General features: G+C 40.4%; 2 protein-coding genes across 2 annotated transcripts in view; one reads left to right on the plus strand and one right to left on the minus strand.

Moving 5' to 3' along the window:
- The first annotated feature begins 4,233 nt into the window (after positions 1–4,233).
- LOC6652467 overlaps positions 4,234–26,156 on the plus strand; it is a 61,966-nt gene continuing 40,043 nt past the window's right edge. Inside the window, 9 exon segments of the mRNA XM_023181092.2 lie at positions 4,234–4,945; positions 7,381–7,572; positions 8,772–8,880; positions 8,975–9,080; positions 10,529–10,645; positions 11,051–11,296; positions 11,635–11,814; positions 11,885–12,010; positions 12,079–12,225. Of these exon segments, the coding sequence (XP_023036860.2) occupies positions 4,288–4,945; positions 7,381–7,572; positions 8,772–8,880; positions 8,975–9,080; positions 10,529–10,645; positions 11,051–11,296; positions 11,635–11,814; positions 11,885–12,010; positions 12,079–12,225 (1,881 nt within the window). The 5' untranslated portion in view covers positions 4,234–4,287.
- On the minus strand, positions 15,067–15,946 carry LOC26529299. The gene is made up of 3 exons (XM_015176530.3): positions 15,518–15,946; positions 15,338–15,461; positions 15,067–15,272 (listed from the first exon to the last, which is right to left on the minus strand). The coding sequence occupies exons 1-3, from the start codon at positions 15,899–15,901 to the stop codon at positions 15,154–15,156; spliced, it is 627 nt and encodes a 208-aa protein (XP_015032016.3). The 5' UTR covers positions 15,902–15,946; the 3' UTR covers positions 15,067–15,153.

The raw sequence follows: 26,156 nt of genomic DNA on the forward strand, positions 1-26,156 counted from the left end.
GATGTATTTATGTATGTTTTTCTATGTCTTTCTTGCCTTCACATTGCTCTTTCTGGTCGGCCGGCCTGCCTTGACAATGCACTTGAGTCAAGTTGCTTCCTCTGCTATCTATTTTCTTTTTTTGCTTTTGCCGGGCGTCGCTTGCCAAATTACATGAGGGGGCTGGGGCAGGGGTGGGGATAGGGACCCGGGTGCCAAGAAGTGGGGAACACGAACTTTGCTTGTTTATTTATTTATAACATTTTGTTTGCTGCTTGTTTCCTCATTATTTTGTATTCACATTTTCATGCTGCAATTGTTGTTGCCGCCTTTCCCAAGTGCAAGAACCATGAATGATAAGCGTTGGCCCAGCCTCCCGCCTCCCTCCTCCCTCCACCCCCATCACGATTCCGCCCTCTTGTTTTAGGCCATTGTTTTTGCAGTTAATTAATTTTATACAGTTACCGTTGCACTTTTATGGCAACAATAACAGGCCAACAAAATGATGCAACTCGCCTTCAGGCTGTGTGGTGTGTCAGTTGCCAGCAGTTTGACTGAAATTGCTTTCACTTTACTTTCCTGTCGCCAAGAGGCGTTTGTATGCAAAAGGACATTGTGTACATTCCCTTGTCTCGCTTTTTTTGTTGTTTCTTGTTTTTTAACTTTCTTTACTTTGGCAAAGGTGAGAGTAGAAACTAACACACGGAGGGGTGGGTGGGGAAGGGGCAGGGAGAAATGGGGAGACGGAGAGGTGTAGAATCAGCAGCCCCGCCTGATTGATCAATGTTGACAGATTTAACGAGCTGGAAAAGTGCAGCAAAATAATTCAATTATCTTTAGAGTGTGTGCGTGTGTGTGTGTGTGTGTGTATATTTGACTGTGTTATCTGTTTATGTGTGGTGGTGTGCAAGAGAGAGGAAAATGCTTCAAGGCAAATGGAAGGGAAATATTTGCATACAGAATATGAGAAAGTTCCATCCCTGGCCATTAAGTGACTGTGTATATGAGTGTGCGTGTGTGTGTAATTATTCATGTGGCGTGAATCCATCCCCCCTTGCTCCTTGCCGTATTCCTCTACTACTGCTCGCAACTAATAAATAATTCACATTGAATTAAATTGCGTGATTTTCTTTTAACTTGCCTTGCATGAAACATTCCTTCTTTTTCATTTTTTCATTTTTTTTGTTTGGTTTTTAATTCGCTTAATGCATTTGGTTGCTTTTGAATTTCGTTTGGGTTTTTCCTCTGTGTGCAGTTTTCCTCTCACTTCTGATTATGGCAAGGTCTGTTTGGCTTATGACAATGCCAATTTAATCGCATTTAAGCTAACCGAGGCATTTATTGCGGCTTTTATATTATGATTAACTTTAGGCCAACGCGTTTTCGAATTTCAATTAAATACTTTGATTTACCATTACAACATATTAGAATATGAACAATACCAAGAGGCAAAAAGAATATTCGCATAATTATTCTATGGATTCCCAAAGAAGTTAAAATGTGGTAAAGTTTTTAAGCCATCTTCTACACAGAAATCTAAAATAAGAAGAGAGAATTCAAGAAGGAGCAACAACACAAATTCTGTGGACTGTAACAGAGAAAGGATATAGTTAGTTGACAAATATCGAGAAATTTGAATCAATTCACCTTTATAGACATTTAAGTTTCATCCATGCTTGGCAGAGAGTATTTTGGCGTCGGCGAAACGAATTAATGAGCCAAATTGTAATTTACAATCTCTTGTTAAATTCATAAATTCAATTAATTATATTATATTAGCAGATTTGTGTTTACCTGTGCATAAAAGCAAATACAAATACGAAACATAATGGGTGCATCAAAATGAGGTGAAATTTTTGTCTGAAATTTAACTCAACTTCCTTTGTATATTTTATTAGCTTGGATTGTTTTATATTTCTTATATAAAACATAAGAAGTATAAATATTATAGAGCGCCCTGTCAAAATCTTAAAGAGATACTCAGATTGAAAATGTGTATTTTCAAAGGAGCATTGTGTATGACTTGGTGGCTTGGGAAGAAGGCGGAAATGGCTCCGACTTGAAGTGGCTTCCGGTAGTGTCTTTGTGTACTTAAGTTAACCCCACCTTTGAATTAAACAACAATACTAAGAACATCAAGACAAGAAATATTTGGATTTGGGTTGAGAATTGTTTGTCTGAAATATATGAAAATTGTTGGTCTTAAACTTTAGTCTCCAACTACCCAAGAGATTTTTTTTCGAGAGATTCTTCCTATACATATAAGGCTAAACATTTTCTCTTAGAATTCTAATATTGTGTTTAAATTTGTACTTACAATCTTCGACGATTTTGCTCTTTGGCATTGTATTAAATTTATTTGGCTAAGCAATAAGTTTTAAGATATTATTATACCAAAAACTGACGCGTTGAACTTTTTGAGTTAATGTTGAATACAAGAATAGAATTATAAAACAATCAATGGATGATGAATAAGTATGTTGGTGTGTGAGGGAGTATCATATGGACGAGCACTTTTCATTATGTTGGCTTTTTAAATGAATTATTAAAATGGTGCCAATGAATGGCAGACAGAAGAGAGACAGCCAGGCAGGCATCGATTATCATTAATATTTCATGTTAATTTAATTGATAGGCCTCATCAATTGGCTAATAAAATGCCATAATAATAAGCCTTGCATGTGGCGTCAGCACGCACTCATCGTGCCACATGGCCTGCCCGTCTGCCTGTCATTGGCAATTTCTGTTAATTTGTCTGGGAGTCTCCTTTAACCGTTTAATGGTCAATTATGCAAGTTGGATTAGTTGGCATAAGCGAGCACTGTTACCTGGACAGAAACTGGCCATGCTAGAGGCTCGGAAAACGGCCTTGGGCTACACCGACATGGCCAGAAAGCCAGAAAGTTAGTCAAATTTTTGTTTTCTGAAAGTTTGTTTTGCCAACCAGTTGGCCACTTGGCCAGTTGGCAGAGAATCACAGAGAGAAGTTGGAGAGGCTGAGAAAGTAAATCGGTGAAGTAAGGTCCCTGGCTAAATAATTTAATGAGCAAAAATACTCGCATGAATGAATGGAGCAAATGTTTTAATGATGCTGCTAAACAAAAGTTTTGATACACTTTTCTGTGTTGTGTTGTGTTTCGTTTCATTGTGCTTTTTTCTTTGGTATTTTTAGGGGCATTTTTATAATTAAACCACAAGCAATTATTACTAATGAATCTTTTCCTTTTTCTCTCGTTCACAGGTGTCTTCTCCATCTCCATCTCCATCTCTATTGGCCATGAGGCGCTCTAAATGACATTACGACCCCAAAAAGTTTGAACTCGCCTTTGTGATAACCTTTTTGAAATTGAAAAGAAAGTACGTTTAAGAACTTAGTTAGAGTCACTTAATGTGTAATTTGTACCCATGTTTTTGTAACTCTCTTTAGTTGATTGGGAGAGAGACTAAGTAGACAACAGGAAGAATAGATAAAAGACAAATCTCTGATACTGATACTGATACCAATACCGACTCTGCTGCCACTATTAAAAAACCGACCCTAGAAAAGACAAAACTACAACCACAAACAGAAACTAAGTCCAATATCTAGACCTTAACTTAGACCTTAGTGACAATAGACACAGTTAGACCTACATATGCTGTCCACCATGCCACATGGGGACCGTGAGGAATGTACGTAATATACCCCGCCGATGAGCTCATCTTGATGACCTATGGTTTCTTTGCGCCACGTGTGAAACCTCGCCCCACTCTTGACTGTCTGCGTGACCCGCTCGTTCCGATCGAGTATCCTGCCAGAGTCCCAGCTACAGCGACCAGCAACAGCACCAAAACCGCCGCCAACGTTACTATCTCCATATCTGCTGACGCTTCCCCGCCCATACCCATTCTCAAATCGGTAGCCGCTCCCACGCCGTCAAACTCCCCGCATCAGTTGTCAGCACCTGGGAATAGCAACTTCTTCAGTTTCGAGGAGGAGCCTACGCTATACCCGGTCCAGGCTCAATCACAAAGTCTACCGCCCACACCTACTCGTCGCACGTCGCGCTCCTCTCTCACCCACTCCAACTCGCATCACTCCAACCATAGCCCCAACTCCAGTAAGCGCAGCAGCGTAAGGAGCAGCCGTTCGAAGGCCCCACTAACACCACCGCTGAACCATCAGCGACCGCTGAGTTCGTCCATGTATCATGATGATGCCAATACCAAGACCAACACTGGAACAGGATCTGGTTCGGCACGAGCACCATTCCAGCGCAGTAGCGCCACTTACCTTGAAGAAGAGGGAGCCATTGGCCGCCATAGTCTATGGCGGAACAATCGCTGAACGTTCGCGTAGTCCCAGCATCTTCCTGGAACCGCCTACCCCTGACCCCACACATACCAACTTCGGTCCTGGATGGGGGCGACCCATGTCGCCCATGGACTTGCCGCCAGAAAAGTCTCCGAGCAGCACTGCTAGCAAATCACCGCCCAGCACCAAGTCGCGTCTGCGACCCAAATTGCACATCCCCTTGGGTCGCCTGGGTCGCTCTACCTCCTCGGACACCAAGGAGAGCCTTCGGCTGCGCGAAGATGTCCATGTGCATGTGGAGAACCCAGTGTTTAGTAGCGAGAACCTGCGGCAAAATAACTTTGATGCATTCTTTGAGGCCCGAGAGCCAGTCATCAAGTTGCAGCCACGAACTCCAAACACGGCGCCGGCAGACGGTAGCGGATGGTCGCCCCCGTTGGAGAGCTGTGCGGGAGTCTATGACTCGCCACGTACTAGAAGTCCGGCGGGTAGAGGACGCGATGGTGGTCTCTTTGCGCGCTCGCCACGAGAGGATCGCGACAGGATGGGCAACGCCCGGTCGCGTAGTGCGGATCAATGCGATGCGGGACAGGCGGCTGTGGCGGGAGCGGCAACGGGAGCAGGGTCGGGTGGGGGTGATAGTGCCAGCAGATCTCACTCCAAAGGTGACAGGTGCCTTCCAATTCCACTTTATACTAGCTAATCAAATTGTTTACAGTTCCTTTGCTGCGCTGCTGCTGCTGCTGCTAAGCGAAAGCAAAACAATATTTAATACAAACAACGCGTAGAACAACGTTTAAAAGTTTTGGAATGATTTCTTACAAGTTCTTCTATGATGATGCTTTTCGTTCTTGCTTACCAAATTTGCATATTCTGAAATCGATATAGCATCTGAAGTATCTCTAAAATAAGACCAAAAATCAGAAAAAAAGAACACTCGAAATTGCATAGAATGAAGTCTTTTCGTGTTCTTCTCTTTTTCCTCTGAGTGAAAACTACTTAAGAGTTCTGTACTCAGTGGGTATAAATATGTTATATTCTCTAATACTTTCCCAACCCCATTCTTGGTGGTAGTATACATTTGTCTGATCACAAGCCTATCGCTGATATGCATCCCATTTCACACTATAAAGAATTTCCGAACATGTTCGTCTAGGTTGCCAGAGTCATGTAAAGTGCCGTGGCTGTTAATATAACTTTTTGACTTCAGATTGCTAATAAAAAGGACGTGCAAGCTTTGGCCCAGCCAGAGGAAGCTTTTGATTACCATGTATTTTGTCCTGCCGTTGGAAAAGAGAGTTAGCTTTGCATCACTAAACCAATCTGAGCAGATTTTCATGAATTTAAAATGCTTGACTGCCTGCCTTTCTTAGCTCTGCCTGGTTCCCCGTTTTATGCCCTGCCCAATACAAGTTGTCCTTTCCCCGTTCGTCTATCATTTGCACATGCAAGGTGTTTGCCGTCCGTTTGTGCATGTTAAGTGGATTACTCGTATATGCCACATACGAACTGCAACTGAATTTGCGTGCCTTTGAGCACAACATTCTTTACACGAGAGCACGCACATAATTTCTTAGCCATGCAGGGACCACCTCTAACACAAAAGAAGGAGCACACCATGGAGGAGGACGAGGAAGAGGAGGAAAAGTTCTTAGTTAGTTCTCATGGTGCAGTAACAGCATCCATCCAGCTGCGACCCGAAATGAATGTCAGCTTAGCGGCGCGTGAAGTGTAATCAACAACAACACAAACAACACCGACCACGACAGTGAGAACGACAACTTCACATCCTTGCAGCTGGCACGTGAGGGAGCCTCAAGATGGCAGATGCCATCCGCAGTATACGGAACACGAATTGCCCAGCGCCACCCACACGAATTCATTTAAAAGTTCACAGCGCGGCAAATATGATGACCAGCGGCAGGAATGGCAGCAAACTAAATCAACAGCGTGCGCTACGTGATCCGAGGGAGCAGGCCAAGGCAAATGTCTGGGAGGACTTCTGACAATCTCAGACTTGCTCACGCCTTCTTGCTGCCATACCAAATTGCACATGGATAAAAGGATAAACCAGATGGCATTTAGATGGTTAAATCATTTCTATAGCATACTTATACGGGCAATACAAGGATGCAAGCCAAAGGCTCTCTTCTCTCTCTCTCATTTTTTGCGTTTGCTGTTGTCCTAGTATCGTTGCATATTTCATGCGATCCATCGGTAATTGAGCTGCGTGTGTGTATTTGTGTTTGTGTGGGGGGCAGCTAAAGTCAAACAGTTGGACAGTTTGGACACTTTGGACACTAACTAAATAACGCAAACAAACGGCCAGGCGGGCAAACCAACAAACATGAAACATGCCCACGAGTCTCTTTTGCCGTAACTCGAATGAAATTACGCTTCATTTATTGATTGAATTTGAAATGAGCACTTCTTTTGGTCCGCAGTCCTGGTCCTCCTCGTGGCCGTGGCCGTGGCCCTTCCCGTGTTGACTTTTGTAATGGGCCGAGAGAGTCCGACAAAAGCCGCACTCGAAATTTCCAAAATAGATGAGAGGAGCACAAAACGGAAAAACCAAAGGAAAAATCGAATAACTTGCCTCTGCTCACACTTCCACTGCCATTCTAACTCATTATTTATGCATAAATACAAAAGGCAGCGATCTGTTTGATTGGCGAGGGGAGAAAACAGATTTCAGACTTCAGATTTGTGTATAATTCTTGGCATGCCCTAATGATTTCTTAGACTTCTGACTGACTGCCTGGGTTGACTGGATGACTGACTGACTCACTGACTCACTGACGCAAAAATTCCAGTCCATGTCGGATAAAATCAAATTGAACACACACATTTTTGTATACCTATTCGTTTTGTATGAAATTTAATATTTGATTTTCATTTTCATTTATGTTTATTGTTTGGAATTTTTTCTCGTTTTGCGTTTTTATATTGCTTGGTTCTCGTTTTTCTTTTCTGTTGAGTTGATTAATTTAATTTGTATTTTTTTCTCTTTCAATGAATTTCAATTTATTTATTTTTTTTTTTTGATTTTCTTGAATAATTGATAATAATAATTGCTTGTTTGGTCTACATTTCCACCATTGATTTAGATTCTTCGGCAAAATCTTCAAGTGGTCGAAAAAATCGTAAATTCTTTGGGTGGAGGGGACCACGAGGTGGTTCCCTTAGCCCCCAGGGCAGCATGGCATCCTATAACGGTGTGCTAAAGGATTACAGTCACAACAGTTTGAATGAGGCTTTCAAATCCCAAAACAATGTCAACTTTAAGTTAATTAAAACAGGTGAGTGCAATGCATTGGAAAGTTTATTTAATTTGCTTGGGTCTCCTCCTCCTGGTTGGAATTGCCAGTGACACATTCCCAAATACTTATATACATATCCATTCGGCATTCCAAACCAATCTCAATCCCAGTCATACAACGAAAACACGCACAGCAGGTGGGCGGGCCAAAATTAAACATGTAGTTGCAGGTGTGCACAAGGATAAGTTTTCGACTTTTACACCTGATACGAAGCGATTTATGTACCTGAAAATATATGTATCTGTACTGTGTACTCTGTGTGTGTGTGTGTGTTTTTGTGCGTGTGTGTTTTTATTCGATAAGTTTTCTCTTTGCGTTGATTTTTTATGGCTTATTGATCTGTAAGGATGAGCCTATTGCCTGCCTCTATGTCATTGTCTTCCTCTGGTGATTGAGCCATAAATCTATTAAATTCATTGACTCTGCAAGCGTAACTAAACCAAAGGAACAAAAAGAACGAGAGCGTCTTACTAGTATGGGAAAACTTGGTTAGCTATTTGTTTTACCTGTGTACTAAAAGTTTGTAATAACATTTTCCATCCCAACTTTGGCCCCATCTTCGGATCCAGCGAAACTAAAGCAATTATCGATTGCTATTTCCTCTGTGGTTGACATAGCTCTGGTGCTGGCTCCTATAGAGGAGGAAGCATCCTTGGCATTGGAGTCCCACCTGTTGATAAACTTGCCGCCTGGCCATCGAGAGGTCTCGTCAACTTTAACGCTTAAAGTTAAAAAGCAAAGTCCTTTATATTCATATTCATATTTAAATAATCGTAAATGTTGATGGATTACCTGGCTGACAGGCAGTTTGGCAGTTTCGCTTTTTATGATGAAGCTTTTCCTTCACAATTTTTATGAGCATTTTCCACATTGTGTGGAGAGTATGCGTGTGTGTATTGAAACATTTTGCTTAACAACAAAGTAAATGAAATGTCCTTACTTAAACTTTAGCACTATAAATTCAAAAGCAGCATTTAAGCTGATTTAAAGCTAGTCTAAGATAGGGTTTTCTATGGCTTGAGAGAGAGGAAAAGCACTCACAAGGTCTAAGGCGAAGGCACTTTTTGATGTCCATTATCATTCAGCTAAATAAAGGACACACACACACAAATTCACTTGCAGGATATGGGGATGTTAAGGTTGATATCAAGCTTTTCATTTTATGTCTTTTCTCTTAGTATCCGATTTCAATGAAACACTTTCCCAACTCTATGAGGAACATGCAACTGCCCTACAAACTTTAGTGTCCAATTATCGCAAAAAGAATGCCGAATTGCGCAAGGAAAGGTGAGTATATGATGTTGTCCTTGATTGGGACAAGTGCCCAATTATCATATGTGCAAAACTTACAAGTGCGAATTCCCATTTTTTGAATTTGCAGACCCGCCTGCCATTTGGCCATTTTTCAGGCATGGGAAACATTCCTACAGGAAGCGGAAACCGATTCACAGGCCTGCAACGATGTGGCCAGCGTCCTCTCACGTCAGGTGAGTGCATAGTCATTTCATTCTAGGCATTCTGGCATTCTGGGTCGATGGCGTAATGCGAGAACCATGTCGGACCTTCGAATTAATCATGCAGCATCCAGAAATAGGGAAGAGTGGATTTTAATTGCTAGCAAGCAGCGGCGAGTGCACCTAAAAATAAATACACTTGCCTTTTTTTTTCTCGAAAAAACTTTTTTATTAACTTTTCAATCGATATTCCAATGGCCAGTACCATCAATTCTCGATTTACTTAAAAATTACTTTTAAATATGTGTCTGCCTGAACTTTATATACTCTTCCAAGTAGCACATACATATAGATATGATTCAGTGATCCGATATATCCGATATGTTTTAACCAGGGACTGTAATCATTGTAAACTTAGAAAATAATCCTTAATTTAACCATTGGGCAAGGAGAATTGAAACACAAAATATATTTCGTATAACTTGAGTTGTATTTTTTGTGTAATTTCAAAGTCAAATCTTAAATGACTTTCGAATTCTTATGTTAGGTGTATCCCATCAGAAAGGGTATACAAAGGCAGTAACTAATTGTGGTTAATTACTCCCTGTGTAACTCTGGTGATAAGGGGAAAAGGGGGCTTTTGGGAAATGACATGTGTAATTTGAGTGCCGAATAATGTAATTTTACCCCCCTTCCCTATCCCATACTTTTATGTGGGCGGCTTTGTTTATCCTTTGTTGTTATGTTTTATTTAATTTTGAATTTATTTTCCATTTTATATGGTGATTTGCATATAATTTTTGTACCCCATAAGAATAAATAAGGCGGGTATATAAATTTATCCGGAATGCGTGTAAATACATTGTTCTTAATATATAAATTTGGCATTTCAAAAGGAAATCTTTTCTTTTTCTCGTTCAAATACACATTTCATTAGGTGTTTGACAAAATTATAAAGATTTTTTGTAGGGGTAGTGGATAATAACTTAAAAACTTAGACTTTTGACGACATTATATCTTATGATTCATAAAGGATTCGTTGTACAGTTTTAATAATATTTGGAAAAAAACACTCGTGAAAGGAAATTGATCAATCAGATGGATTAGAAATAGAAGGGATATAACTGTACCTATATCGTTGACATGATAGGAATATAAGAACTCAAATTTACGATATATTGGCCTTATTTTCAGATCCCTAATTTGGGATCTAAGACATGGTTTTGTTTCTACTTGTTACATATGTACATTGAAGTGATGAGCTATTGTTACAATATCAGTAAATAGTGCTTAGTTTTTTTATACCTTCTCCATTTTTAGGACACAAAAACGAAACAAGCTGACAATGAACAGATTTCAACTAGCTTAAATAGGGAAAAAAGACTTTAATACTCGCACTTGGTCCTTTGTCCTTTAGAAGGGGTTTAGTGTGAACTACTCCGCACATAATTACTGATAAAGTATTTTTATTACGTTTTTAGGTGTCGCGTCCAATGTTGGATAAATCCTTTCATCGCAAAGTTCAAAGCCGTAAAATATTTACACACAGGGAGTCTTTTGAGACTATTATCGCAAAGACTGAAGAAAAGCTGTCAAAGGTGAGTCCTGTCGAGTGAACAAGTGTATTCAATTATAATCCGTCATGATTAGTTGGCGAAAGGTCAGAAGTGAAAATGTTTAGTTAAATTTCTTGGCAAAGCGGATTTCAAATGTTTCTGCCATATCTCTGCTTACATGTATGTATGTAAAAATGTGTGTTTGTATGTGTGTAGAATCCACCTCTGGTCCGCTCAGATGGCAATTTATTGCTAAGCTACGTGCCGCATTCAGAGAGTGCGACAATTTGCCAGGGTCCTTGTATGTGGATGTGTATCTCTGTGTGTGTGCGTGTGTGTGTGTATGTCCTGGCATATTTACCCTTTTTGTTATAACGCATAAATTGCTGGAGGCAACCGAGTAAATACCTTCCCATTCCCCCCTTTGCCTTTCGACCCTTTCTTTAGTGTCGTCTGGACTACAAGCAATGCCATATGGCCCATCGGCAGAATCCCAGCCAGCATTCGCTTACCGAATACATTGATGCACACAATGCGTACGTGCAGCAATTGCATGCCACCAACGGCATGCTGGAAGCCTATCACTGCGACACTTTGCCCCAACTGATGCAGGAGCTGGAGGAGATTCACAATGACCTAACCGGCATTGTGTCCGATTCGTTGTTGCAGGGGGCCGATATAATTGCCAGCAAGGTGAGTTTTTCATTGCCATTAAATGGGCCAGGATGGTCGTGGAAGTGATTTATGTGGGTACACAGAGAACGAAGCTCCATCAGGTGGTTGGTTTGTGGTTGGTTGTGGCTCGGCTAGTTCTGTGACGCTTTTTGTTTCCTGGGAAATAATTTGTACACTATTATAATAATTGCTCATAGACGCAATTTGCCCCAGGTAATTTGCCTAATGGTCGAAGGCGTGACCAATGCGGGTGATAATTGCGTGAGGGAATCGTCTAAAGGGCGACGTGGAAACCCATTTGGATTAGAAAATTTTGACTTTGCATTTCCACATTTCCACATTTCCTTAATATTCAGGCCCAAGACCAAGCGAAGCGCTACTCGAGCCTCACCAATCAATGTAATGGCGTGTCACCGCAACAGGATCTCACAAATTTTGTGCGTCTCCTGGCCCAGCCATCGCAGGCCCAAAAAGTTCCTAGACGTGTGTTTGCACCACCTCAAAGTGAGCCCGGGGATGAGACGGGCGACTATAATGTGAGTATATCTACATTTGGCATTGAGGTGTTAGTGTGTGTGTGGTTGGCATGTGTTCTTGTTGTTGCAGGAGATGACGCCCAGTTTACGGAACGAGCTCGTCTTCGACCGCCACTCAACGTTGTCGCAGCGCTCGGCTCTGGAGTCGCTTAAGCGTGAGGCCATCGAATTGGAATTGCAAATACGTCAGTTGCAGGTGCGTCCTTACGGCATGGAGCTTGGATAATCTTTGTGTGTATATCTTCAATTTACGACCATTTGCAGGATTCGATTGATGCACTGAATCGCACACAGACCAGAGGCATTGAGGGGCAATTGTACAATAAGGTTAACGAAATGCAGGAGGATTTGTCCATGAAGAAGTTTGATTTGCGCGCCAAGCAAATTCATTTGGCAGCAATAAAAGCTCAGGTGAGTAGAAGCTTTTAGCTTTTAGTCAATGCAAGAACCCCCTCCATGCTTAAAGCTTATTTTCAGAAGCTTACGACCACCTGTAGATTAAACTATGCCATATAAGTTTCAAAAAGGGTTTTGTTTCGCCACACTTCTTGGTTTTCAAATATATTGGCGAAATAATTGAAAAATGATTCAAGTTTTCTGAGATTTTTTCCGTCTGAAAGGGATTTGGGGACTTGGCCCTGTGAGTCCTCAGGCTCTTCAAGTTCTTTTGCACGCTTCAGAGTGCACATGAACTGGTGTTCGTATGTAGGTCAAACAGCTGACTTTTTGGCATTCGTTTCCGTTACTCGCAGGGAGTGCGCATGTGACCAAAAATATAAACCTTCTCTCGCAAACATCCTCTCTCGCCCATTTACTCTCTTTCTGTCTCTGTATTTGTTGGCCTGACTCTGCTCTTGTAACTCTGTTTGATGGCGTCCTTCGTTTAGTTCTGCGGTAGATTAGCTTGTGCTTGGTCAGTGCGGATAAAGATTTGTGACCAACATCAACGCAAAGTGAATTGTTGCGTGCACGTGTCTTACTCAAAATAGATATCGAACTGTTACAGAGCGTTGTGGCCGGCAGAGAAATACTTTTATTGAAATGTTTTGGCCAAAATGTTTTGTTTTTAATCAAGTTGTTGACATTTATACAACTGCAAACAGTTGTAATTGTAACTGTAACTGAACTGTAACCTCAAACTCAGTGGGTCGTGTATCTCAGTCAGCTGTTCGCCGAGTCCAGCCGAGAGAGACCATAAGAGACCGATAAGAGTGGGAGTAAGAGAATACCGAGAGCGAGAGTGATGCATTGTTTGTAGCGTTGCCAGACTATCGAAAAAGACCTGACTGTGCGTGTCCGTGTCCGTGTGTGTGTGTGTGCAGTTGAGCCTGTTTTTAAAAGCAACGTGCACTGCTCGCTCCAAGTCAGTCACGTGCTTGCACTTCGACGTATTCCATTTCAAGCGCCGTTGTCGCTTTATTCGAATACTGCCCGTCGTCGTAGTTGTTGTTACTCCTGCTCCTGCTACTGAAGTGATCCGTTCGACAAATTAACCGTAATCGCAGAACACAACCGTTTGTCGTTCTTGTCCTTGTTGTTCGTAATCGCTCGTCGCTCGTCGCGTCGTCTGAGGTTTGATTGGCTGCTGCAGCAGCCGAAACTAACAAACTAACAATTAAGGCCTCGAAACTATTTTTTGTAGCATAAGAAAGTACAAACACAACAACCAAAAAATTTAAGAAACCAAATAAAAAGAAATCAAGAGGAAAAAGAACAATATCCATAATTTTCATAGAGCGCAAGTCAGGCAGGCTTTCATAAATCACTTCTGTTATTTCTTGAAGCGAATTCTTTCTAATTAATTCATAACTGATTGTGAGAGAGAGAGAAAAAGAAAGCATAGTTAAGCAAAGCTATCCGTAAGTACGAGTAACTAATTCATCAACAACTAGATAAATGCGAACTAGTCGACAGCCTTGTAAAATACATTTAGCTTAGAAACTATCTAACTAAAATTGAACACGCATACGCACCGTGTGCCACAGAATTCGCTCTCTTCAAAATCCAAATCTTACTATCTATTTAATTTATGTAGCACTATCGGAACCACAGAAATTCCACTTCAAATTTCGCAATTTCAAAAAAATAAATATCTAAACGCTTGTGTACATTTTCGTAGCGCCTTAAAAAAAACCACACTATACACACACTTACTACACCTAACTAACACACACACTCACACACCATATTATATATACATACATACTATATTGTAAATATCAAACTAATAACTTTTGCTAATCTAGTAGTAGCTAACACTTAATACCTACTTAATATGTAACAAAATCGCTAGAGTCGTGATTTTTTTTTTTTTGCATTTTGTCACTTGTCCTTGGATGTGTGTGCGTGCGGAACTCCGTTTGTGAACGGCACCCATTCACCTATAATTAAAACTAACTCTACATCATAGAAAAACTATAAAGAGTCGTTTCAACCAAAATCTAGTTAAGGCTAGACGTCTACTACTCGTATATACATAAGTTTATCCACACACCCAACTATATACGTACATACATACATACATATATAACTAGACTATATCAAATATCTGTGCACCATGCGCGTTATCGTACTTAAAAAGAATCGCACCAACAAACGCGGCGGCACTACGGGCACGCCCACGGCAACTACTTCGCGAGAGCCGCCAAAAAAATCGTACGCAAAAGTAAGAATAATATTCCTAATTCGATATTTCAATTGAATTTTTCCATATTTTCTGTTCAAATAAACCACAAAAAACATTACAAATAAATAAACAAACCAATAAATACAGAAAAATTGCCACTACAATCAATTTTTGGGGAATGTAAATAAAATAGTAAAATTGAATAAAATCATCCACAAATAGTGAAACGAATATCAACAGTGAGTTGCCGTGTGTTAGTTTTCCTTAGCATACTTTTTGGCACCAGGAAAGCAAATTAACAACCGTTTAAAGAATGCATTTGTTTTGTTCCATTTAGTTAGTCAAGCAAAAAATCGGCCAAATAATTTCAAATCATTGACATTATGAAAGATATCGCGACTGTGATTATGACTTTGGCACTATCCATATAATCTGTTCCCAAGTAATCAACTCAGCATGCTTTAGTAGAAGTTAACTTCTAAAAGTTAAGTGAAGAATGCATATTTTAAATTTATACAACTCAAAAATTGGTTGTAGGGGCTTGGCATGACATAACAGAAACAAATTCAAGTCTTAGCTTATTAATAAATATACCTATATACATACATATATTTATCATTATTATATTGCTATTGCATTAACTAACATTTATTTAATCCCCATACCAATATACATATATGTATTGTTTTATGTTTAATTTGTTCACTCATGACCTACACTTCGCTTGTCCCTGTATAGAGGACTTCCACTTCGGAGGTAGTGCCACGATGCTGATGGCTATGAAGATGCAAGTAGAATGATAGTACCACGATTATAAAGTACGACTCGAGAACTAGAAAAGTGGGGGAGGGGGGTTATTTTAAGATTATGTTTGAATGATTTCGTGATGATAGTTACCCAGTGAGATGGCATTTAATAACACGTGCTCGAGAATCAGATCGGTAACGAGTGTGTGAAGCATGAAACTCAAAATGCATAGAATCGTTATGTAAATCCAAGCCAAAAGAAGCATTTTGCGTTGCTGCGAATTGAGGGATCAATTTGATGATGTCTTTCGTAATGATTTGAGCTACTCACAAACTTAACGCCAAAGAATAACAAGAGAGCTGAAAGTATGGTCACTGTGCCCATGCCCATATTGTACATGGGATGCTGTTCATGAACGTGATGAAGGGACAGTGAACTGACATCAGTTGTAGTGGTGACAACGGGCCTGATACTGCTTATGGCCATCTGCTTTTCATAGAGCTCACTGTAGCTCTGATAGATCTGCAACATACTGCTTAAAGCCTCGACCAGGGAAATTAACTGGCATCCCGTTTTCAAATCAAAGAAATAGCAGCAGTTCCCAAGACCCTCCATTTTCCGACGATTAGTAGAGGGACACGGATTAGTGTTTTGTCTCTGATTGCTGCCGATCGAACTGAATGGTTGAGCAAGTAAATTTGGATAAAGGGACATTTTTTGTAAGCAATGAATTATTTTTCGATGCTTGCCAAGTTCATTTCGTTTCGGAACACAAAAAGTCATTTACAATTTTCTGTTTTTCGATTAAGTTTCACAAGGAAAACCAATTTGATTTGTATGGCAAGAAGAGTGAGGGGTTCGCTTGATGATTTTGATGATGATGGCAATGGCAATGAGAAAAAGAAGAAAATCTAAAACAATTCAATTTTCCAAGTGTGGAACTTTGCCAGGCCCATGACCGACTATTCGACACAATCAGTTGCCCATGAGCGAAATGCGAAATTCCTTTACTGATTTCCTTTTTAAAAGCATTTCTCGAATTGTCTTGACTGGGCCACTTAAACTTCCTTCTCCACTCTCGCTCATTCACCCAATCGACCGACCAAGCAACAAACCAAGCAACCGAACAATCATCCGTCTTCCTTTTCGATTCGCATACCCTGTAGTCATATCATAGGTCGAAGGTATATACCTTCTACGGTCATAACACCGTCGTTTGCTTAATGACATCGTGTTAATTAAGATATTCAGTGTGTTTTCAGCACACAATCATCTTTAAGTTGATCGGGAAAATATTCTTTACTTTGCTTCCTTGGTGCAGGGTATCTCCGAACTGGCGCCACACTCTTTTCCTCATTTCGATTCCTTTGCTCAGTGTTCTCCAGTTTCGCAAGGCCTAGGGGCAAAATGGTGTGTTTCACATTTTATTTACTGCTCTTGTTGTTGGTCTTTGTAATTGCTTCGCTTCTGTCAGTTGCCAGTTGCCAGTTGCACTGACAACTCACTTCTGCCGTTGTTGCAGCTGCAGCATTATAATCCTCCATGTGGCATCTTAATTCAATATGCCGCAAATGATTTCATTTTAAATCGAGTTTAAATGCATTTGCATTTAATTAATTAGATGTGAAATGACATTAAATCAAGGTAAATACGATTGAAAGTTCATTGAATTATGCATGAACTGTGTGTCCAAGCTCCGGCTGTAGTTGGATACGGTTTGCTGTATCCCTGGACAATGCGTAAGTCTTGGTCATATTATCTACCCCTCCCTCCCTCCCTCCCTCTTTCTCTCGCTCCTTTGACTGGGCTTAGGTCAAAAGCTATGGTTGCCGAAAAAGGGTTAATTTTAAATTTATTGCGAATGGGCCAAATCCATGCAGAAAAAGGAAACCAGGAAGCACAAATGTAGGCGTAGGCGTAGGCCAAAAGTGGGAAAAACAACAATTTGCACGTTACCCGCAACAACTTCTGAATTTATGTATATCTGTGAGTGTGTGTGGGTGTGGGTGTTGGTGTTGGTGTGTGTGTGCGTGGGTGAGTGGCTGACTGGCTGGCTGGTTGGTTGGGTGACAGAGCGATATTTCTCTTCGCTGCGGTCTGACACGTTATCTGGGTTCTTTTTGGGTCTGGGACAGGTTCTACTTTATTTTATTGCTTTAATAAATATGAAATGCGTTTTCTCTTTTCATTTTTCCCCGTGCTCACTCTTTCTCTCTCTCTATATCTCGTTCGCTTTCTCTTTCTCTTTCTGTGGCCAGTTCTCATATGGGCATGTAGTTTTCCGCGTAGTTTGTTTCAAGTGCCTTCAATTAGTTTTGCTTCTGTTTATGGTCTTGGTCTTAATCTTAATCATAATCTTAATCTCATGGCCTGGCCACAACTTAATTGATGCCGTATAAGGCATAATTTGCTTGAGCATAAATTTTAATGAATCATAAAAATGTTGGCATAAAAATATGCCACAGGTCTCGGCGCTTGCCATTTTTTTCTTCTTCTTCTTTTTTTCGTCTCTTTTCTTTGTTTCTTGGTTGTTATTTTTTCTCTCCTTGTTTTTGCCTAGCCATGCTTCCTGTTGTGGCCTCTCGCCTGGAATTCATATTCGTGTTTAATAATAAATCACAAGATGCCGTCGGGAAAGCAAGCAGTGCATCCACACACACACATACACATTCATTCATCTACCCACACACATACACACACACACAGACAAAGACTCAAATGCCAAAGGAAGCCAAGGGAAAATGGCAGGCATAAAAGGATTTGTATGGCAAAGGCGAATTTAATTAAAGACATCAACGGGAACTGCCTTGGATAGCTCGGGATCAAATCTTTGCCGGCTAACCAACCAAGCAACCAGCCAGCCATCTGTTCCAAACAAAAGTTTTAGCTTTTAATTGCCTCATACCATTACCATCTCACCTGACTACTCGGACCACTCTTTCCCTTCACCCTTCTACATTACCACATTCTCAATGCCATTTCATTCATCTTTAAACAATGGAAATTCATTTGCAGAAATTCTTCCCTTTCGATATCAATTAATCAGGCATACATATACCTATATATATTTATATATAGCAGACCGTTCGCGTCTATTCATCATTTTATCAAACGGATGTATGCCTCAGCTAATTTAGTGAATGAACAATTTCTCTGTTCTCGGTGGGTAAATGTTTTGCAGTTTGCATTTGGCTATTGTTTTTTTTTTTTGCTTTTCCTGGGTTTGGTTTGGGTTGAGTTGATTTCATTTTGCATTTGCTTGATAAATATTTAAATGAAATCTGAGCCGAAAAGTATGAAGTTGAAGGATACGATACCATTGCCACCTCCAATTCACCCACCACCAGCCCCTGGCCACAGAGCACTTGGCTGGTTGCCTGCTTTGCCTTTTTATGGTCCTTTTGGCAGTGTTTGGTGAGCTTTGGAGATTTCAAATTTGTTGACGCATGCCAAGCGAAAGTAGCGAAAACACTTTGGAAAACACTTTTTCCCCTCTTCGCCCTTCTACACATTCAGTCGCTTGTAAGTATGTATGTATGTGTGCCCCTATGTGTGTGTGTGTGTGTGTGCATTCATTAAAATTTCATTTGAAAATCAACAGAAATGCTGCTGTAATCTCTTCTAGTCATTTGTTTTACCCCAGCCAAGACAGCTTGGCGATTGTCTTTCCTTTTGGCAGTAGCAAAATATCCTGTCAGCAGGCAGCAGCAGCAGCAGCAAAGTCTATGAGAAATTTCTGTGAAATTGGTAAAAAGAGTGCAAGGACAAGCAAAGGCAGGCAAACAAACCAAAAAACAAAACAAAGAAAGAAGGAAAAATAGGACGGGAATGTAACTTGATATGCTTGTGTCTTGAATATTTTATTGCTCTGAGAAACTTGTGTAATTCTTTAGCAAATAACCCAAAGCAAAAAAATTGGCTTGGAACTTTTATTTTATTGCATTGAGTATGCCAGATATTCAATGCCATTTTCCCCATTCCCATGTCTTGAAATATGGAAAATTTCGCAAATCTGACAAGAAACCATAAAACCCAAAAAGCATCATTTCATAATTGCTCCATTCCATATGTAGAATGTTGTTAAGTTAAGTAGTATGATTTACTACCGCAGCAATAGGTGTCCCTTTTTACTGTTATTAACTGTTATTAACGATAAAAAAAATTTAGTATTTAGAATAGTTTTCTTATAGATAAACTTAAATAAGTTTTAATGATCGCTGAATAAATTCTGTCTCGGCTAGTTCCATGCTCGGATAAGTATGCTATACATTTCTCACTTTGACCAATACCCGCCTCGCACTTGGCTCGAGCAAAGTAATTGGTTTAAAATGTGAAAACATTTTTTTTGAGTGAGAGAGAAGCACCATAAACTTATCGCTTTGCTCCCTGAAACTGCGGGAAAACCCAGTTTTATCTGACATTCATAGTTTGTGAACGTTTGTGTTCTCGGAGCACCTTTTACCTAAGATAAACGCCGAGAGAGAAAGCAAAGCAAAGCAAAACAAAACAAAGTGAAAGTAGAAGGAACAATGGCATAAGAGGGAAACACAAAAATAAGTAGCGCTGCAGCAGTGGAACGAACAAGCAATGATAAAACTAGTAAAGCATACAACATTGTTTGACTTTGTGGAATTGGTGGAGCATAGAGCGATTCCCCCTTGTTTGCTCACCTCTCCGCCTCGGTTTTGGCAGTTAACCCGTAAAGATGATAAATGCGAATGTCTTTTAGTTTTGAGTTGCTATTGCTGCTGCTGCTGCTACTAAAAGAATTTATGGCTATGCGCAATCGTAATATTTCGGGAGGGTTCCAAAATGGAAAAAAAGGGATTGAAAAAATTTCTTTTTTTTGGAAATTTCTTCTTCTCAGCTTTTTAGATTGACAGCACAAAATCTGAAGGCGGGAAAGGAAGTGTGAAGAGTAGATGTGGGAGTGGCATTGGTTTGGTTGGGTCATGGCCTACCTCAAAAGAGAAGAGAAAGTCACATTAATCAACACTTAAACGTTTAATTGCCCTACATTAATCTTGAGGTTAAGCTGCCTCTCAGTTTGCTTTCTGTCAATTTTGTGTGGCCTTTTTTTTTTTTTGTTGCTCCTCTGGTTGGTTTTTTCTTGGTTTCATTTTGTTCTTTTTGGTCTGCTTCAGCATTAATTTTGTCATTTGGCAATTAACTTGCCATCTTAGCCCCTTGGCCTGCCCGGCCCGTGTCCTGCACGTCCTCTCTGATTCTCGCTCGTTCTCACGATGGGTGGCAAATGCGAGGCTCGCCGCTTGTAAATATTGATGAGCCGCGGCGAGAACTGCCAACCAGGCAACAGCATAACCGAACAAACCAACCACCCAACCGACCACCCAACCACTGAGCCTCCCAGTTGATGGAGCGTTGCCAAAATTATGTTCAAGCTTATGCTGTTGGCTTGCAGCTGCCGCAGTTTTGATTGAAATATGAGCATGAGCCATCGAGTTAATTAATTTTCACGTTGACATTTCATTTGTTCTATATTTAATGAGCGGGTTTTGGTTTCCACTTTCAATAATGCTTGCCCTGACTTACTGTTTGCTGTTTGACATTTTCATATTTGGCATAAATTGCTTCTGACTTGTTTTGCAAAAATATTGTGGCAAACAAAGTTAACGCACAGCAGACACGACTAAGAATCGAATATTTAAAGTTTCGACTGCAAAATACTCTATTAAAAGCATATCTTTCATTCGGGAGTAGACCCAAGATCCACGAAATCTACAACGGAACAGACTCTTCAAAATTTAAGAATGCCATTTAGATTTCATTTGATTCCACTTGGATTTGAAAGTGTCAATTAGCAGTCTTGATGTCATTTATGGTATCGGCAGACCATACCACAATATTGATACTAAAACTGGGAATTACTACTAAATAAAGAAGAAATCTCCAATGTTGTCCTTAGTCCCATTTTAGTGCTTAGTGCAAAGCGACTAACTTACTATTTGTCGCAAAAAAATGGAAACTTTAAAACATAAACTTGATGTCCATCTTTTCGACAAATGGTAATAAGATCTATAGCTCTTAATAAGAAAAATAGATTAATTGGGATCGTCTCTTTTTTCTAAGAGCCTCCCATTGACTTTTATAGGGTATTAAGAAAAACTACATATAATGCATACATACATAGAAATAATTTTATTTGCCCTCTGCAACTTTGCAAGAAGAACAACACAACAGTTCGAGAGGAAAAAGAAAATAATAACAGTTACATGGCGCATAATCTATTAGAATGAACGAGCGATGAAGAGAGAGAATGAGAAAGAGAGAGAGAGAGAGAGAGAGAGAGAGAGAGAGAGAAAGAGAGAGGAGCAAGTAAGTCGAAAATATCCCTTTCTCACTTTCCCTGGGCATATTTGCCTTGCCGACTTGCATTTGCCTTTTCTCAAAGGGAAAAGTTTTTCAGTATTTGCTTGGCACTTGTCTTTTATTTCGCCTTACACTTGCTGTTCTTTAGTTTATGTTGTTTTTGTTTTATTTGCTGTATTTTTATACCCTTGCAAAAAAAGTATATCCATTTTTATCCGGAGAGTGCAACGCGTTGTAAGAAACATCTCCGGCTTGTTCGCCTATCTGTCTATCTATCAGCCTGGATTAATGCAAACTTCTGCTAGACCCCTGAAGTTTTTTTGATAGTTTTTTAAACTTTTTTATTCACCAAGCGATAACCAATCGATAACGATTGATATACAAATCTATTATCGATTAACCGTTTCTATTAGAGTTGATTAAGTGATCCGATCCGGCTTAATCCGAGATATGCAGGCAGTATATATAAGACTATAGCAACTCTTTTTGTCGGTCTGTGGGTTCGAATACTTGTATACTATTTCGTCCGACTCGACGAGGCCGAAGAAGGTTTTTTTCGTAGTTAGAGACTTGTTCAAGGGTATTCAAACTTCGACATGGTCTAAGTTAGCCCATCTGTTTTTTTTTTTTTTGTTTGTTTTTATTTCCCGCTCTTTCAATTTTTATTTATGCAAATAAGTTTTGCCTCTGCTAGGCATTGTTGCAGGCCGCCGCCTATGCCGCCTCAGTTGCTTGTTATCGTATAAGGATGTTGTTACAACTTTACGTTTTTGTTCGTCCCCTCTCCAGCTCAGTGGGTCTGTGTTTTTGGTTAGTTTCGAGCATATCCGTGTGTGCGAGTCTCTGTATGGGCCACAACGTGAATACGAGTAGTGTCACGAGTGGCTGTTTGCAGTAAAATAGTAAACAAGCAAGCAAAGAAAGAAAGAAAGCCAGTTGTTGGACAACAAAAATAATACAGCTCGAGTGACTCCTTCTGGCTCTTGTTTGGGTCCTGGTCCCGGGTCCTGGTCTTCGTGCTGTCCCTAGTCCTCCTCGTGGCAGTTGAGCTTGTCGAAAAGTTTAATTATCACTGTGTTTTCTGTATGTTTTTGAGCGGCCTCCCATGCCTCGCCTCTCATTTTTTCTTTTTCCAAATGACAGAAGGAGAGAGAAAAACATTTTGAAGTGAGTTGCTGTTTGAATTTCAAACTTTTCCTCTGCAGATAGTTTTTTCATTCCCCCATCCCCCCGTTTGACCCCTTCTTGCTTGGTCTTCATTGAGCATTTTTTGTGGTTAGAACTTTGAACTGAATGTTTGTTTCTGTTGTACTTTATGCTATTTACTGCGGGTCTCATCTGCTCGTGCCTGTGGTCAATAACTATTGCATACTTTGCGGTCAATATAAAGAAAAATCACGTATACGTCGCTTGCACTCGAAAACTGCAATTAACTTGATGCTAAAGCATTTTGTAATGCCAGGCCCGGGCCAACAAAGAAAATTTCCATATTCATTCGCACATTAAGCAACTAAACACGCTCACACACAACCGCATCTACACACACCCACACACATCCGCATCTACACACACACACTCACATACGCATTTTATCGCAAGCGCATTTTTTTTGCCTCAGCCTCATGAATTTTTATTACTGCCTGTCGTTAGTGCTTTGCATACATTATTAGCGAATGGTTGCTGGAAGGAGAAAGGAGACGAGGAGAGTGATGTGGGTGGTAATATTAAGAGGCGATGGGGGGCCGAAGCTGTGTGGCTAGGGGGGGTAACTGCAAATGTGTCCTGTGCATGTGCCTGCACATTTGCCATCAAGGAGTCTATGTGCAACTCATTTGTAACATTTGAAATATGCCAAAATGTTGCCATGAAACACACACACACACACACACATACACTATATGAGTGTGCGTGAGTGAAACTCATAAATCAATGGAAATATATTGCAAAGGCTTTTTGGTGTGCCCAGGTTACCACATAAAAATGCCTTCGTTGGCACATTTTCTTTCCAAGAAAATGATTTTTAAAAAGGAAAATTTATTTGCCCCTTTTTTTTCTATATGCATGAGTTAATAATGGAATTCTTCATTTAGCAAATAGATTTAAATTTAACAATCAAGACCAATTGCTTATGCCTAAAGTAGAACTTGGTCACCATCGTCATTGGTTTTTCAAGTTCATTTCTTTAAGTAAAAACAATTTTGGATCATCAAAAATTTTGAAATCCGTACGTAGATGCATATGAAAATGGGTAAATCGTCTCGGTTGCAGATATGGATCAGTAATATTGATTCATTATGGAGATGACAAAGCTTCTTTCTGTCTACTTTTTAAGATTATGGTGGAGGCACTCCAGTTGTTACCCTCTAATTTGGTTTGTCCGTATGTTTCCAAAAATTGATCGACAAATTGTCTACATGTGAGTGAGATAAACCGTATTTAAGATTTGCTTTGGTTTGAACGCGGAAAGCTCCATTCGATTGGCACATATAGATTCCTTTTATTTGTTATGGGATTTACTCAAATCTCAATTTATAGTTCATCCTGGTTCAGTTCACTGCATATTTTGATAACCATTCGTGTAGCAGTTTTTCTGGCTCTGCTTCGATTGGTTTCCCAAAGCTTTTTGATCGTTTTCGTCCATCGCATTCACCTAAGTGGTAAACGATGCGACGTGATGCGGGCGACAGACAAGTGAATTTGCATTCATCGCACGGAAAAGCGCGACAGTTACGAGTATAGCTACAGCCAACTCAGTGACACCATCAATTTGCAATAAATCAATGCGAGTTAACCGGATGGGATACGGGAACAGAGTGCCGCTAAGGTGCATAGTGGCTGCTGGCAGATGGGAAGCGGGTGGAATATGTCATTTAATCTTTGCATCTGCATGCCATGGTCGTGACAACTTGATTGCAAATCGCACCTGGTCTCATTGGCAATCCTCCATTTCGTAACCCCATCTGTGTTGGGATTGTGCTTCTTATTTGTGCTTTCCCACGCTGCGAGTTGCTCTTGCAGTTGGTTTAAAGGAGTTTAAGGAGCAGCCCATGAGCAAGTATTACAACTTCATTCTGCACGTAGTCGGGCGCTTTCAATTAAAGCCTCGTTACAACGACAACTGGAGGAGAAGGAGATGAAGATAGAAGGACGAGGACGGGGAAGAGAACAAGAAGTAAAAGGGGAAACTTTACAGTTGCCATGTGCCATCGGGGGAAAATATGTTGAGGAAAATACAATAAATACTCAAAGTGGTGGGGGAAGCAAAATGAGAGAGGTCGTGATGGGTTGGTGGGTGGGTGGAGGGGGGAGTACAGTTAGTATGAGCACGAGTATGTGCGAGCAAGAAGTAAGTGCATGTGGTACAAGGCCAAAAGTTTTTGCAGCATTGGCACAAAGCGCAGAACGTGGCATTTTCTTTTATACATTTACAGGTTTCAGCTAGCCTAGTTGCGAGTGTGTGGGCGAACGGTCTGGTCTGGTGGGCGTGTCGCATTTAAGCCGCAAAAATCGCCTTGGGTCCAACCATCTTATGGCCCAATGTGCTTGGCTTTAGTCTTTAATAGAAAATGAGCATGAAAATCGCTTATTGTGCTGACACAACGTACAAGAAAGCGCAATGGAAAAATTGCACAAAAAATAGTTTTCCTTTCATAGAATAATATTGTGGTATTTAAGCTGCAAAATTATGCTGGTGACAGGCTGAAGCTTCAATTAAAAAGTTGCACAAATTGCCATTAATTGGCCTTGGTTATTTGGGAATTTAAATGCACATTTTCTCTGTTGCTCATTTGCCTGTGAAATACAAACAGACAGAACGGGGGAGAGAGAGAGAGAGAGAGAGAGAGAGAGAGACCTCCAAACGGGTGGGCTGTGGGCGGTGTTAACGAAAATATTTTCAAAGAAAATATTGTTGGCTCTCTCACTGACTCACTCCTTCGCCATCTCTTTCTCTGCTCGTGCGGCAAATGCATTGGCATGGAATTTTAATTGGATGATTTTTGCGTTCCAGCCACGTTTTACCAATTTTCATTGAATTTCAATTCAATACCAAAAACTATGTGTTATACATATGTTTTTCTTTCCTTTTTGCTTGCGAACTAAAAGGGGTTGGGGAGAGAAAGTCTTTGAAGAACTTGCTGTTGCTGGTAGATAAGATTTTGAGCCCAAACACACACACACAATCACATCCCCATACAGACAGAGAAGGAGAGGGAGAGGGAGGGAGGGAGTAGTCTAAGCACGCATTTGCCATAATAGATGCCACTAGGCTAAGCTATGCATACATATTTATGTATATATATGAACGTATGTATATGTATCTGCTCTTACCTAAAACTCATACATAAATGTATCTACACACTCACCCGTATATATGTATGTATGTGTGTCTGTATGTGATGATGTGGTCTGCCTTCTGAAGCATGAAATGTATGACAAAATAGAAGAATGAATGAATGAGAAAACGCAGCCAAAGCCAAAGCTGAGGCCAGAACCAGAGCTAAAAATACACATAACAATAAAAATCCAACAAAATCAACACCAACCACTGACTACTTGGCACTCAGAGGAGGAGGAGGAGGAGGAGGAGGTGCAGGAGGAGCAGCTTTGGAGCTCTCTTTAGCTGTCTTTGCTGACGGCG

Source organism: Drosophila willistoni (genome assembly GCF_018902025.1).
Source record: "Drosophila willistoni isolate 14030-0811.24 chromosome 2L unlocalized genomic scaffold, UCI_dwil_1.1 Seg168, whole genome shotgun sequence".
Lineage (NCBI taxonomy): Eukaryota > Metazoa > Arthropoda > Insecta > Diptera > Drosophilidae > Drosophila > Drosophila willistoni.

What these genes read in the sequence shown, in the direction of transcription:
- LOC26529299 (XM_015176530.3), bottom strand. Translation starts at nt 15,901, where the DNA reads ATGTCCCTTTATCCAAATTTACTTGCTCAACCATTCAGTTCGATCGGC. An exon ending in TATTCTTTGGCGTTAAGTTT is followed by an intron (nt 15,462 to 15,517) that starts GTGAGTAGCTCA and finishes CTCAATTCGCAG; the next exon opens with CAACGCAAAATGCTTCTTTT. An exon ending in ATTAAATGCCATCTCACTGG is followed by an intron (nt 15,273 to 15,337) that starts GTAACTATCATC and finishes CCACTTTTCTAG; the next exon opens with TTCTCGAGTCGTACTTTATA.